Source organism: Doryrhamphus excisus, linkage group LG16, assembly GCF_037039965.1.
Source record: "Doryrhamphus excisus strain RoL-2023G ecotype Guam linkage group LG16, RoL_Dexc_Guam_v1.1, whole genome shotgun sequence".
Lineage (NCBI taxonomy): Eukaryota > Metazoa > Chordata > Actinopteri > Syngnathiformes > Syngnathidae > Doryrhamphus > Doryrhamphus excisus.
The window spans coordinates 6,853,541-6,867,431 of NC_136372.1; the positions used below are offsets into that span (position 1 = coordinate 6,853,541).

A 13,891-nucleotide genomic window follows, 5' to 3' on the forward strand; every position below is an offset into this window, starting at 1 on the left:
AAGTTATGTATGTATATATGATGTATATGTTTATGTATGCACACCAGTGTTTGCACCTAATGGTTGGCATCAGTTTGGGGTGGTCTAGTACAAAAAAAAGCCTTAAACATAATCCTAAAAAATCTCTATATAATAATAGTGTGATGAGAATATTGGTCAATAACTGTGACATTGCTGTTTTAAAAAGCCATGACTGATGTGTGTGGGAGATGCATTCAAGTAACCGGTTATGATTATAGTATATCAGGTATGATGATAATGATGGTATGTCCAGAAAAATGATAAATGAGTAGTTTTCTATGTGATTGTAAAATTCTAATAATGAAAAGCCTTGTGGTCAAGGCGCATTATGGATTTCTACTGCCCCCTGTGGGCTGATAGTTGCATTAACTTTTCTATTCTCATATTATGTGAACGCTATTGGTCACGTTTACGTGTATCTTACATAAAGTATACATCAAGCTTACGGCAGATGCATTCATTATTACATATTTGCATGATTCATGAATATTAATTAATTATGCAGGTCTGTGTCATACTCGCATGCTTTCTTTTAAATAATTAAATTACACATTTTCACCTAATTAGCTAAAATAAGAGGACATGAATCAGTAGCGACATGAACGAATCATTGAGATTAATGAGGAAAGCGCGCCCTCTGCTGCCTATACGGTGTAACAACAACAAAATACCCAGTTAAAAAAAAGCAAAGGTGTAGGTTAAAATGTCATCATAAATGCTGGAGATGTACAGTACCAGACCCACCACCAGAGCCAGACCCGGGTCACAAAGACCATGTAGGAAATCCAGAAGAACTTACTGTGGACTCTGATGGTAGCCTAGCATTGACAGGTATCATGTACTCCTCCATGCCTCGCCTCCTGAAACAAAGCAGGATCTTTGACAAGCAGTTTTGCAATCGCTACTCAAACACAGCAAAGCGCTCCTGTCTTATAGTGGATCTTTGATTAGGGGGGTTTGCAGTAGGTACTTAAAAACAGCATAGCAGTCCTGGTTTATAGAGGATCTTTGACAAATGTTTTGCAGTAGGACCTCAAAAACTGCAGAGCGCTGTTGTCATATAGAGGATCTTTGGCAAGTGTTTTTGCAATAGGTCTTCAAAAACAGCAGTGTCTTACAAAGGGTCTTTGGCAAGCGTTTTTGCAGCAGATCGTTCTTGTCTTATAGAGGATCTTTGACCAGTGTTTCTGCAGTAGGGTCTCAAAAACATCAGAGCTCTTCTGCCTTATATAGGATCTTTGACAAACTTTTTGCAGTTGGTTCTCAAAAACAGCACAGCGCTACTGTTTATATAGAGGATCTTTGACTAGTGTTTTTGCAGTAGGACCTCAAAAATGTCAGCGCTCTTCTGCCTTATAGAGGATCTTTGACAAGGATTTTTGCAATTGCTACTCAAACACAGCAAAGTGCTCCTGTCTTATAGTGGATCTTTGATTAGGGGGGTTTGCAGTAGGTACTTAAAAACAGCATAGCAGTCCTGGTTTATAGAGGATCTTTGACAAATGTTTTGCAGTAGGACCTCAAAAACTGCAGAGCGCTGTTGTCATATAGAGGATCTTTGGCAAGTGTTTTTGCAATAGGTCCTCAAAAACAGCAGTGTCTTACAAAGGATCTTTGGCAAGTGTTTTTGCAGCAGATCGCTCTTGTGTTATAGAGGATCTTTGACCAGTGTTTCTGCAGTAGGGCCTCAAAAACATCAGCGCTCTTCTGCCTTATAGAGGATCTTTGACAAACATTTTGCAGTAGGTTCTCAAAAACCACACAGCACTGCTAATAGAGGATCTTTCAAGAGTATTTTTGCAGTAGGTGCTCAAAAACTTCAGAGCTCTTCTGCCTTATAGAGGATCTTTGGCAAGCATTTATGCAACTACTACTCAAACACAGCAAAGCACTCCTGTCTAATAGTGGATCTTTGACGAGAGGGTTTTCAGTTGGTACTTAAACAGCATAGCACTCCTGCCTTATTGAGGATCTCTGACAAACATTTTGTAGTAGGTCCTCAAAAACAGCAGTGTCCTACAAAGGACCTTTGACCAGCGTTTTTGCAGCAGATCACTCTTGTCTTACAGAGGATCTTTTACCAGTATTTCTGCAGTAGGGCCTCAAAACATCAGAGCTCTTCTGCCTTATAGAGGATCTTTTCTGTTTTTGAGGACCTACTGCAAAATGTTTGTCAAAGATCCTCTATAAGGCAGAAGAGCTCTGATGTTTTTGAGGACCAACTGCAACTTTGTCAGAGCGTTGCTGTCATATTGAGGGTCTTTCACAAGTGTTTTGCAGTAGGTCCTCAAAATTAATCAGCACTCCTCTTCCTTATAGAGGATCTCTGACAAACATTTTTGCAATTGTTACTCAAACACAGCAAAGAGCTCCTGTCTTATAGTGGATCTTTGATGAGGGGTTTTGCAGTAGGTACTTAAAAACAGCATAGCACTCCTGCTATATAGAGGATCTTTGACAAATGCTTTGCAGAAGGTCCTCAAAAACAGCAGAGCGCTGTTGTCTCACAAAGGATCTTTGACAAGTGTTTTTGCAGTAGGTTCTTAAAAACACTTCTGTCTTATGGAGGATCTTTGACTATTGGTTTTACAGTAGGCCATTAAAAGCAGCAGAGCACTCCTCCCTTTATAGAGGAGCTATGAGTGTTCTTGGAGAGAATCTTTGACTAGCACTTTGTAGTACTGTGAGTCTATAAAAACAGCAGAGCCTTTGATGACACAGTGCGGTATTATAATAATAATAATAATAATAATAATAATAATATATATATTATATAATCTATTGATTGTCAAAGAGTGGTACGAGTACTACTACGAGTAGTACTAGTCATTGTTTGTAGAAGACGCAGTGATGAAGACAGACAAGGAAGTGTTGTTACCCACCAGTCAAGGAAGCAGACCCTCCAGAGGCCAAAGTGCAGCAAACACCTGATGTCGACGCCCTCCTCCAGGTGGAACCAGTAGTCTGTACGGACCGCCACCCCTAGCAGGGCTAAGCCGCTAATGGCTGAACAAAGTCAAGGCCTTCCTGCCGCATGCACCCATGGCAACAACATCCACTGCAACAAATGATGATAAAGAAGAATCAGTACCTTCCACCGGTAGTAATCATGTCTTCTTTCATTACACGTTGCATTCACATGCAATAATTAGGACATTATTCAGTGTCATATAATGGATATACAGAATAGCTATCTGTTAAAAATAAATGTTAAAAATATAAAAAATATATAAAATATGCCATGCTATGTTCATGTTTTTGGTTTTACATTATTATGTATGATAGCAATTTGTCTTAGAAAGTATTCACCTAGAAAAAGAAGTGCCGTCTTATCTTCAGAGTCGTCTTGTATTCGGGATAGTAGTTGGAACGAACAACAGACGGAAAATGCTATATATATATATTTTAACAATCATCAATCATAAGAAGAAGATGCATTCGGAGTTTATGATGTAAGGCGTGTGAAGAACCTTAGGTTTGGATCTCCTGCTTGTGAGGGAGAAGAAGCCGAAGATTCCTCCATGAGGACAGCTGTGAGGGTGAAGGCAACGCGATGCCTTCAGTGTCTCTTCATCTTCTGCTGCTCAATGCAAAAACACACTTTACCAGAGAAAGAAAGAGAGAGCGAAAGAGCGAGAGAATGAGGAGGAAAGTGTTTCAGGACCAAGGGCAGCTCCCTAATTGTACATTACATTGACTGTATCTGTGTTTCTCCTTCAATGAAGGCTTCCTCTCACAGTCCAAAAAAATGCATGGACTCTAAATGTGCCCTGTGATTGGCTGGCGACCAGTCCGGAAGTCAGCTGGGATAGGCTCTAGCATAAATTCCATAAATCAATCAATGAAGCCCCTCCTGGTAAGAGTGTGGGAGGTTTCTCTCACCTTCCGAACCAGAAAATATCTGTAGAAAAAATAAATAAAGTTTCTGCCATTACTGGGTCCTTTTTGTAAAATGAAACTTAAATTGCGGTCAAATAGAAGTTTTTTTGTGATAAAATAGTATGTTTTGAATCATATAAATTTTTGCACTACCTTGTACTATACAGTATATATCGTACTTTTTGATCAACAAAAAAGCCACTTCCTGTTCAGTTCAGTGTTTCCTTCAATTGAGTGTGTCATACAAGAACAAATCAATCCCACACTGACAAATAGGTGCATATTTTTCCTATTTTATTCATACACAGTATCAGCCATAGAACACAATGAACAGAGGAACAATAGAAGAAGAAGAGTCAGGTGAACCAAAGCTGGGGAAGCAGTGAGAGGAAAAGAAAGAAACACACCTTGTGGGTCCGACTTTAACCTCTTTGTGGCGTCACAAAAACTGACTTTCCAAAATTCCCGTGTTAATGCCCCCATGGAAAGATTCTTTAAAACTTACCAGGAACCTTCCACTCCTCTTGAGACGCCATTTTTGCTGACCTCACATTCCTCCTATAGAAATTCTCAATGTGAGACATGTAAACGTTCTCATTTTGGTCCAAGATGCAACAGTTGCGTTATCACAGATGACTTGTCGTTAGTCACTGAAGCTCAGTAGACGTCTTAATAGTTCAAAACAAAACCTACCGGAAGCAAGACGAGTCTTTTTTGTTTGGTTTTTTTGGCACCGGCTTGAAGAAAAAAGCGATCGTATAGAAGAATTGGAGCTACGTGACATGGATGAGACAATGAACAGAGATTCAACGGCATGCTCCGCCTCGGAGGAATACTCTGGATCATGCAAAAGGTTCTTGGTCATGCTTCGATCACGCCTCGCCTGACACGCATGCACACACAGGAAAAAAAAATCCTCCATGCTTTACTCGGACTCGGAATGCTGCGTTAACACGATAGGACTAGGACTAGTCAGAAAAGCCAAATCTCATCTTCCAGTGTGTGTGTGTGTGTGTGTGTGTGGGGGGGGGGGTCAAATACGTATATAGAAATGTTCCAAAAAAAGCACATTCAGTTCTTCGTATAAAACTTCTTTTGAGCTTATTTACAAAAATTGGGAGGAGAAACGGTTCTTTTTGTGGAATACAAACATTTAGGCGGCGTAGGATTACAACATAGCACTGAATGCTAATGCTCATACAGAGTGAGAAAATAAGCATGCAGCAGCTGTGTGCATACAAAATAGCTTCTTTACCAGATAACACTGTTGACTGTTGTGTTGGAATGACAACAAAAATAACAACAGTCTGGGGATGATTCATTAGCGCAAACTGCAAATGGGACGAGTCATCCATTTTGGCACGCATGTTGACAGCATGTACTGTATACTATCTCTCTGTTTGCTTGGAAATGGGGACGATATACAAAAGGATAAGACGATGCTTTTGTGGTGCCTTGCTGCTTGTTGCAGGAGAAAGGGGAACAAAAAGTGGGGGTGTCTATGCAACGTGGCCTCCGAGTGCGCTCCTCAGTCATATCTGCACGCAGGATACATAACGTAATACCTAGATGTCAGAACTTTGCAGAGGATTAGATCTTCGAGTCAGCAGGTTGACAGTCCGAGCTCTGTTTTCGCTCCTCCTCATACCACGCTGTGCAGGGACGGATGGATGAACTGAGGGTTGATGTAGGAGAAGCCCGCAAACTCGCTCTGATCGATGTTGGCGATCACCAGCTGGTCCGGCGGGGTCAGGACGGGCTGAGTACGTGTGAAGAACTTATCAAAGTTTTCAGCTCCTTTGCCACACTAAGGGAGAAAGAGAAGATAGAAAATAAATATCACTTATTCATTTGGGTTGGGGTGGGGGGGGGGGGTGTTGGAGCCTATCCCAGCTGATTTCAGGTCAGAGGACTTGTCACCAGCCAATCACAGGGCACATATAGACAAACAACCATTCCAATCACGTTCATACCTATGGACAATTTGGAGTCACCAATTAACCTAGCATGTTTTTGGAATGTGGGAGGAAACCGGAGTACCCGGAGAAAACCCACTCATGCATGGGAAGAACATGCAAACATCCAAATAACCCATTCAGTCCATAACCCATTGGAAAATTGCATGTCATTGCTCAGTATAATAGTTTTATAAACAACATTAAAGTCATCACACAGCAAACTAACACACAAACTATAAAACTATTGAAAAATTTTTTTTTTGGCTTGTGGGTCATTTTATATTGGCCCACAGCACAATGTAGAAAATCCCCCCCCCTCACTGATTGGGACACGACCCGGGTTTGATCCCACCCTCGGCCATCTATGTGTGGAGTTTGCATGTTCTCCCCGTGCATGAGTGGGTTTTCTCCGGGTACTCCGGTTTCCTCCCACATTCCAAAAACATGCTAGGTTAATTGGCGACTCCAAATTGTCCATAGGTATGAATGTGAGTGTGAATGGTTGTTTGTCTATATGTGCCCTGTGATTGGCTGGCGACCAGTCCAGGATGTACCCCGCCTCTCGCCCGAAGACAGCTATGATAGGCTCCAGCACCCCCCGCGACCCTTCTGAGGATAAGCGGTAGAAAATGAATGAATGGTTTGGACACCCCCGCCCTAGCATGAGATGATGAGACACATACCACTTTGGGCTTAAACGGTGGTTGGATTTCCCTGTTGGCCAGGCGTTCCCAGTCGATGCGTCGGAAGAAGGCCTGCTCCCGGATGTCCCTCTCGCCTTCCGGCCCGCAACCGAGACGCTTTGACGGATGCTTGGTCATCAACTAGCAGGCACGGGCGACCAAAGCGTGATGTCATCATTATTGTTATTATTGTACAATAATATGAGTAGACACAGGAAATTGTGTTTTTTTTTTCACACAGCTCCATTTTCAATTTTCACATTTGCTGATGAGATGTGACACAAACAGTAAAAAGACAGACGTATTATCTCCTAAATAATGGATGTTATCGTATCGTCTCAAGTGTGTGAATTAGCTCAGAAAGCTAATTTCCTTTCCTAATCGCAATATGTCCGCCATGACTGCTATTTCATCAGGTCCTGTATGGTACGCACCCCTTTGCAGATGGACACCGCTTCTTTGGACATGGACTTGGGGTAGGACACATTGTGTTCCATGATGGACTGGAAGAGCTCGTCCTCGTCCTCGCCATCAAACGGTGGCTGGAAAAGGAAACAGCATTAAAAAAAATATGTGAGACAAAACAAAAGCCAGTGGTGCTACAGCAGCTTGAAAAAAATAAGGAATAATTGATTCTTATAAGCTGCTATGTTGATTTCAGCCACTTTTGTGTAAAACGGATTTGGATTGCATGTAAAGAGAATGGTGGAGGAACCAGCAAAATACTAGCACCGATGCTAACATTGCGAAATAATATGTATCCCCAACTTTTTCTTTTGATATAAAATATGCATACAAAATATTTTATACAAAAATAATCCTTAGATATCAATATTTTTAGATTTTTTTATTTTAAATATTAAAAAAATGTATGTATATCAGACCTTTTATTTCTACACAAAAAATAAAAATTAATGTATAGCATATAATAAAAATATAGTTTAGATGAATAATGAATTTCCCATATTATTTGAAATATTATTTAATATTTATTAAAAAAAACTATGGTGCTAAATATATTTCACATTAATGGACAATGTTGTATCGGTAAGTCCAATATAATTGATCTCACATCATTCCTAGTGGCTCAATATTGGATGTTGCTATAATATGCTGTGATGTGACACCCACCACCCTAGTCCTTTATTTCTTTGGCAGTTCTTCCTGACCGCCATAGCTTACCTGTCCTGCCAGCATCTCATAGAGAAGAACTCCATATGCCCACCAGTCCACTGATTTTCCATACGGCTGGTAGGCTATAATCTGATAAAGAACAGAAGACGAGGATGAGTCCAGTCTTAAAAAAAAAAACATCATCCAAACTCGGCTATTCAGACAAGCTAACAAAGGAGCTTTTCTCCTATCATCCAATTTACTGTCGCACATCTCACTCCCACGCCTGCACACGCACAGATGCTCCAAAAAAAGACCAAAATTGCAGCTCAATTTGCACAAAAAGTATCAATTTGTGCCGGTCCCTGAATTCATAATCAGCACAGAAAAAGTACAAAAATAAGCTACTGATGTTAAGTAACAATTTGTGATTTTTCGGTGCTTTCATAGAACAGGAGGACATGATATGGTGATAACAACAACTAGTTGAATAGAGGCTGAGATGTACTCAACGGCAGAGAGCACCAGGCGTTTATTAGTTTATTTAGACAACACATTTTCATGAAAATATCTTCTAATTTTTTAACAAAAAAAATCTGCATTTTTATTATAATCAATTGCAATAATATAATATAATCATTAAATGATTATTAAGCATTATTAATATTGGTATAATTTCATAAATATAAATTATTAATTGCAACAATATACCATATGCAAATAAATTATTATTAATCACTAGTAATATTGGCATTCTATTTTATTTAACCAGGAAACAAAAATAATAAATATTAAAAATGACATACAATTAAAATAAATAGAATTGGTATTAAAAAATACACTAATACTAATGTATTCTTAATAATATTAATATATGTATTATTAACATTATAAACTAATTAATATTATGAAAATTTATTAACAACACTAATTAATATTTTACATAATATTTATATTATAAAATAATATTAATAACACTAATCAATATTTTAAATAATATTGATATTATAAAATATTATTAATACTACTAATTAATATTTTACATAATATTGATATTATAAAATAGTAATAATACTAATTAATATTTTACATAATATCAATAATACTAACAGTAACGACATACTATTAAAATAAATAGAATTGTTATTAAAAATACACTAATACGAATGTATTTTTAATAATAATATATGTATTAATAATATTATAAAATATTAATAATACTAATTAATATTTTACATAATATTTATATAAAATAATATTAATAATACTAATTAATATTTTACATTACATTAATAATACTAAAAGTAATGTCATACTTGTCATAAAATAAATAAAATTGGTATTAACAAATACTGTACATGAGTAAAAATGTCCCCAATGTCGCCCAAAGACAGCTGGGATAGGCTCCAGCCTACCCGCGACCTTACTGAGAATAAGCGGCATAGAAAATGAATGGATGAATGAATAATAATTCATTGCACCAACAATGTGTTGATTTAGACTAGATGGGATATAATGCTTAGTATAACCGTACACGACGTCTACTCCTGTAAATCCAAAACATGGCGTCTGTAGCTTGTCACTACTTTGTCAGTGTTTTCCTCACCATGGACGCCTCACCTCTGGTGCGATGTAGTCAGGCGTGCCGCAGAAGGTACGCGTGCTCATGCCTTCGTACATGTTCTCCTTGCACATGCCAAAGTCGGCAATCTTGATGTGGCCCTCGGAGTCCAGCATCACGTTGTCCAGCTTCAGGTCCCTGAGACGGCAACCAAACATGAAGGGCATTAATCATCAAAAATGAACATTATTATCATCATAGAACTCTGGTAGGTTCCAAAGACATGGACCCAAAATATTTTTGGGACTACACCAAAGTGTGAACCGACCTCATAGTGACCCACCTGTAAATAATTCCCTTTCGGTGCAGGAAAAAGAGGCCGACTGCGATCTCGGCTGCATAAAACCTACATAAAAAGCAAAGATGAATAATAAATAATAATAATAATGACTTGGGGGTCAGATAGCAAAAGTACAAAAACCTACACTGCTTGCGGCTCCTTGAACTTTCCCATACGTTGGATATGATACATGAGGTCTCCTCCATTAATGTACTCCATCACAAAGTACAGTCGATCCTAAACACACAAAGTCGCAATAATTTGGATGCTGTAGAGGTGTGACGAGCGTTCTCTCACACACACACACACACACACACACACCACAGTCTGGAAGCACGAGTGCAGCTGCGTGAGGAATGGCGGTTTGTCTCTCTGCGCCAACACTCTCTTCTCCACCATGGTGCACTCCACATCGTCGTCCTGGATGACCACGTCTTTCTTCAGGATCTTGATGGCGTACAGCTCCTCCGTCGATTTCATCTCCGCTAACATCACCTATCGAAGGGAAAGAGGTTGAAGGTTAAAGGTCACACATATAAGCATCAGTCTTAAGTCACTTTTTTTTATCAAAGGTATTTTTAGTGTTTTTTGCATTTTACGCTTCTTAACTTTTTTTTACAATTAATATTATTACAAAATGTGCTGTATGTCTTAACATTAATGGTGATTAACTTCTTTTTACACTTGCATGACAGTTCATTCATTCATTTTCTACCACTTATCCTCACGAGGGTCACGGGCGGGGGTGCTGGAGCCTATCCCAGCTGTAAACAGTGGACTGGTGGCCAGCCAATCACAGGGCACATATAGACAAACAACCATTCACACTCACATTCATACCTATGGACAATTTGGAATCGCCAATTAACCTAGCATGTTTTTGGAATATGGGAGGAAACCGGAGTACCCGGAGAAAACCCACGCATACATGAGGAGAACATGCAAACTCCACACAGAGAGTGGAATTGGACTCGGGTCTCCTAGCTGTGAGGCCTGCGTGCTAACCACTCACACACTGTGCAGCTGAAGGTCACACATAATAAAAAAATAATATAAAAAAATGCAGATGTACGGGGTTCACCTTGCCGAAGCTGCCTTTCCCCAGCAGGGCCAGGAAGTTGAAGTCGCTCAGACGAAGACGCTCAGTGTTTCCCGAAGGGAGGCTGAAGCGTCGGTGGTCGGACGGCGTGATGACTTTCTTCCCGTGGCCGAGCTTGGCTTTCTAAAAGTTACATACAATATGCAACATTTGATCTTATTTTGTAACGCAGCCGTCACAGAAAAATTCAAGCAAATCAAATCTTATGAGAATTTAGTAGGAAACTGTACAAAAATAAACAGTATTAAGTTTCAGTTACGCCAAAAACATGGCTTTTGTTATACACTAAATACAAGATACAGTTGTGTGAAAAAGTTAAATGTTTCAGATCATCAAACAACACAACTGAACACAAAAATATATTATTATTATTATTAAGGAAGAACCTTCCCAGGAGTTGCCGCTCAACCAAAATGACCCCAAGAATACAGCGACGACTCATCCGAGAGGTCACAAAAGACCCCACAACAACATCCAAAGAAGACCAAAACCACTGCTGAACAAAAATAACTCATTAAGGCTGAGAAAACATCTTGATGATCCCCAAGGCCTTTTGGAAAATGATCTGATGAAACAAAAGGTGAACTTTTTGGAAGGTGTGTGTCCCATTACATCTCATCATACCAACAGTAAAATATGGTGGTGGTAGTGTGATGGTCTGGGGCTGTTTTGCTGCTTCAGGACCTGGAATACTTGCTGTGATAAATGGAACCATGAATTCTGCTGTCTACCAAAAAAACCTGAAGGGGAATATCTGGCCATCTGTTGGTGACCTCAAACTGAACCACATTGGGTTCTGCAGCAGGACAATGATCCAAAACAGGAACCACCACAACCAGGAAGTCCACCCCTGAATGAAGACTTTGGAGTGGCCTAGTCAAAGTCCTGACCTGAATCCTATTGAGATGCTGTGGCATGACCTTAAAAAGGTGCTTCATGCTGGAAAAGACTCATTGCAAGTTATCACAAATGCTTGATTGCAGTTGTTGCTGCAAAGGATGGCCCAACTAGTTATTAGGTTTAGGGGGCAATTACTTTTTCCACACAGGGCCATGTAGGTCTGAATTTTTTTCTCCCTTAATAAAAAAAAGTTTCATTTTGTGATCAGTTGTGTTGTTATTGACTAATATTTAAATTAGTTTGATGATCTGAAACATTCCAGTGTGACAAACATGCACAAAAATAAAAATAAGAAAGGGGGCAAAACACTTTTTCACACCTCTGTATAAGTCAGTTTTTTTCTTACTTTTTAAAGTCTTATATTACGCATGAAATCCCACTAAAATTTCATAAGAACAGACAAGGGTCATAGTTCAAACATGAAAAGAAGCTCAATGACATCTTGTATTGGTTAGAAGATCACACAAGGAAATCAGAGCATTACGAAGGAGTATTAGGGCTTGGTTGGGGGGGGGGGTATATACATATGTTCATTTACAAGAAAGAAGTCAGAACATTTAGAAGAAAATGCTGAAATATTGTAGGAAAAAAACATGGATATGTTTCATTTTTAAATATTACAACGCATGTTCTACGTAATATTAAGACTTTATTCTGGTAGTCTTAGAAAATATTTTAAAATCCTGCAACATTGTCGTAAAAATTCCCATATGAAGCATGACAACATTATTTTCGCAATATGACAGTCATAATCCTGTAAAATTTAGACTTTTTATCATAATATTAAGATTTTGTTTGTTGGAAAATTCTGACTTTTGCTTGAATTATTATAACTTTTAATATAAAAACTTTATGTAAAATTCGGACATTATTCTAATCATTTTGTGTAATGCCATGCCTCACTTGGGTACGCTGGAGCCTATCCCAGCTGTCTTGGGGTGAGAGGCGGGGTACACCCTAGACTGGTCGCCAGCCAATCACAGAAAACTATGACATTTCTTCATAATATTATGCCTTTGTTCTTTGTTTTGTCCTACAATTTTAACTTTTTAAGTCAAGCCAAGTCATTATTGACCTGACTTTGAATGTCATTATTTTGTATGACTTTTGAATTGTCACTTTGTTCATAAAATATTCCTGTTTCTTCAATTCATACTCCGCTTATCCTCACGAGGGTCGTGGGCGTGCCAGCCGTCTTCGGGCGAGTGGCAAGGTACACCCTGGACTGGTCATCAGCCAATCACAGAAAATATGACATATAATGTTATACCTTTGTTCTTTGTTTTTTCATACAATTTTGACTTTTTTAATAAGTCAAGCCAAGTCATTATTGGCATTGACTTTAAATGTCACATTATTTTGTTGAGTTAAAAAATATATTGTATGACTTTTGAATTGTGACTTTGTTCATGAAATATTCCTGTTTCTTCAATTAAATTCATTTTCTACACCTCTTTGGTTGCGAGTGTGCTGGAGCCTATCCCAGCTGTCTTCGGGTGAGAGGCGGGGTAAACCCTGGACTGGTCACCAGCCAAATATAGAAAAATATGATATTTCATAATATTACGCCTTTGTTCTTTGTTGTTTTTTTTCATACAGTTTTGACTTTTTTCCCCCAGTTAAGCCAAGTCATTATTGACCTGACTTTAAATGTCACATTTTCTTGACATAAAAAATGTATTGTATGACCTTTGAATTGTGACTTTGTTCATGAAATATCCCTGTTTCTGACTCTCATAAAATGAAGACTTTATATTGCAGGTCATGTGACTTTTTCCTCGTAAAATGACAACTCATATTTTTCAACATTATTCTTGCAATTTGTTTCCCTTAGCGCTACTCAGTGTGACCCCCAGTACTCCTTCGTGTTTTATTGACCTCATACAATGTGACACACTTATGTATTAACACACAGACATCACATCTAGATAGATAAATACATGGTTAGTAAGATTAAAATAATATTTTAGGAGTGAGGAGATCATGACGCCAGAGTGGTGAAAATGAGCATTTAACCAAGTGGAACCTTTTATATGTAAGTGTTACTTACATATAGTACCTTACAGTTATCATAATATTGACTGAATTCACAACATTGGACATGTGTCCACTATGTACATGTTGGTTGTAAGGTGGGGGGGTGGGGGGGGGGGGGTCAGTGTTGAAAGATCCCCTGTAGTTCTAATGACTGGCTTGAAGGTCTTTCAAGAACAGCACAAAGCAATTAAGGCCCCGCCAGCTCGCATCACGGCAACACGTTGCCAGGCCAACCATTTGTCTATAACAGGAAATTACCCACTCCTGGTAGAAATGGAAACAATTGAAGTAGCGCTATGT

At 38.8% G+C, this 13,891-nt stretch overlaps 1 protein-coding gene across 1 annotated transcript in view; it reads right to left on the bottom strand.

Moving 5' to 3' along the window:
* Nucleotides 1-4,177: 4,177 nt before the first annotated feature.
* prkcab (protein kinase C, alpha, b) overlaps nucleotides 4,178-13,891 on the bottom strand; it is a 105,783-nt gene continuing 96,069 nt past the window's right edge. The window contains 10 exon segments of the mRNA XM_058048973.2: nucleotides 4,178-5,562; nucleotides 5,564-5,707; nucleotides 6,542-6,682; nucleotides 6,976-7,083; nucleotides 7,724-7,804; nucleotides 9,275-9,413; nucleotides 9,559-9,621; nucleotides 9,701-9,792; nucleotides 9,877-10,050; nucleotides 10,637-10,777. Of these exon segments, the coding sequence (XP_057904956.2) occupies nucleotides 5,491-5,562; nucleotides 5,564-5,707; nucleotides 6,542-6,682; nucleotides 6,976-7,083; nucleotides 7,724-7,804; nucleotides 9,275-9,413; nucleotides 9,559-9,621; nucleotides 9,701-9,792; nucleotides 9,877-10,050; nucleotides 10,637-10,777 (1,155 nt within the window). The 3' untranslated portion in view covers nucleotides 4,178-5,490.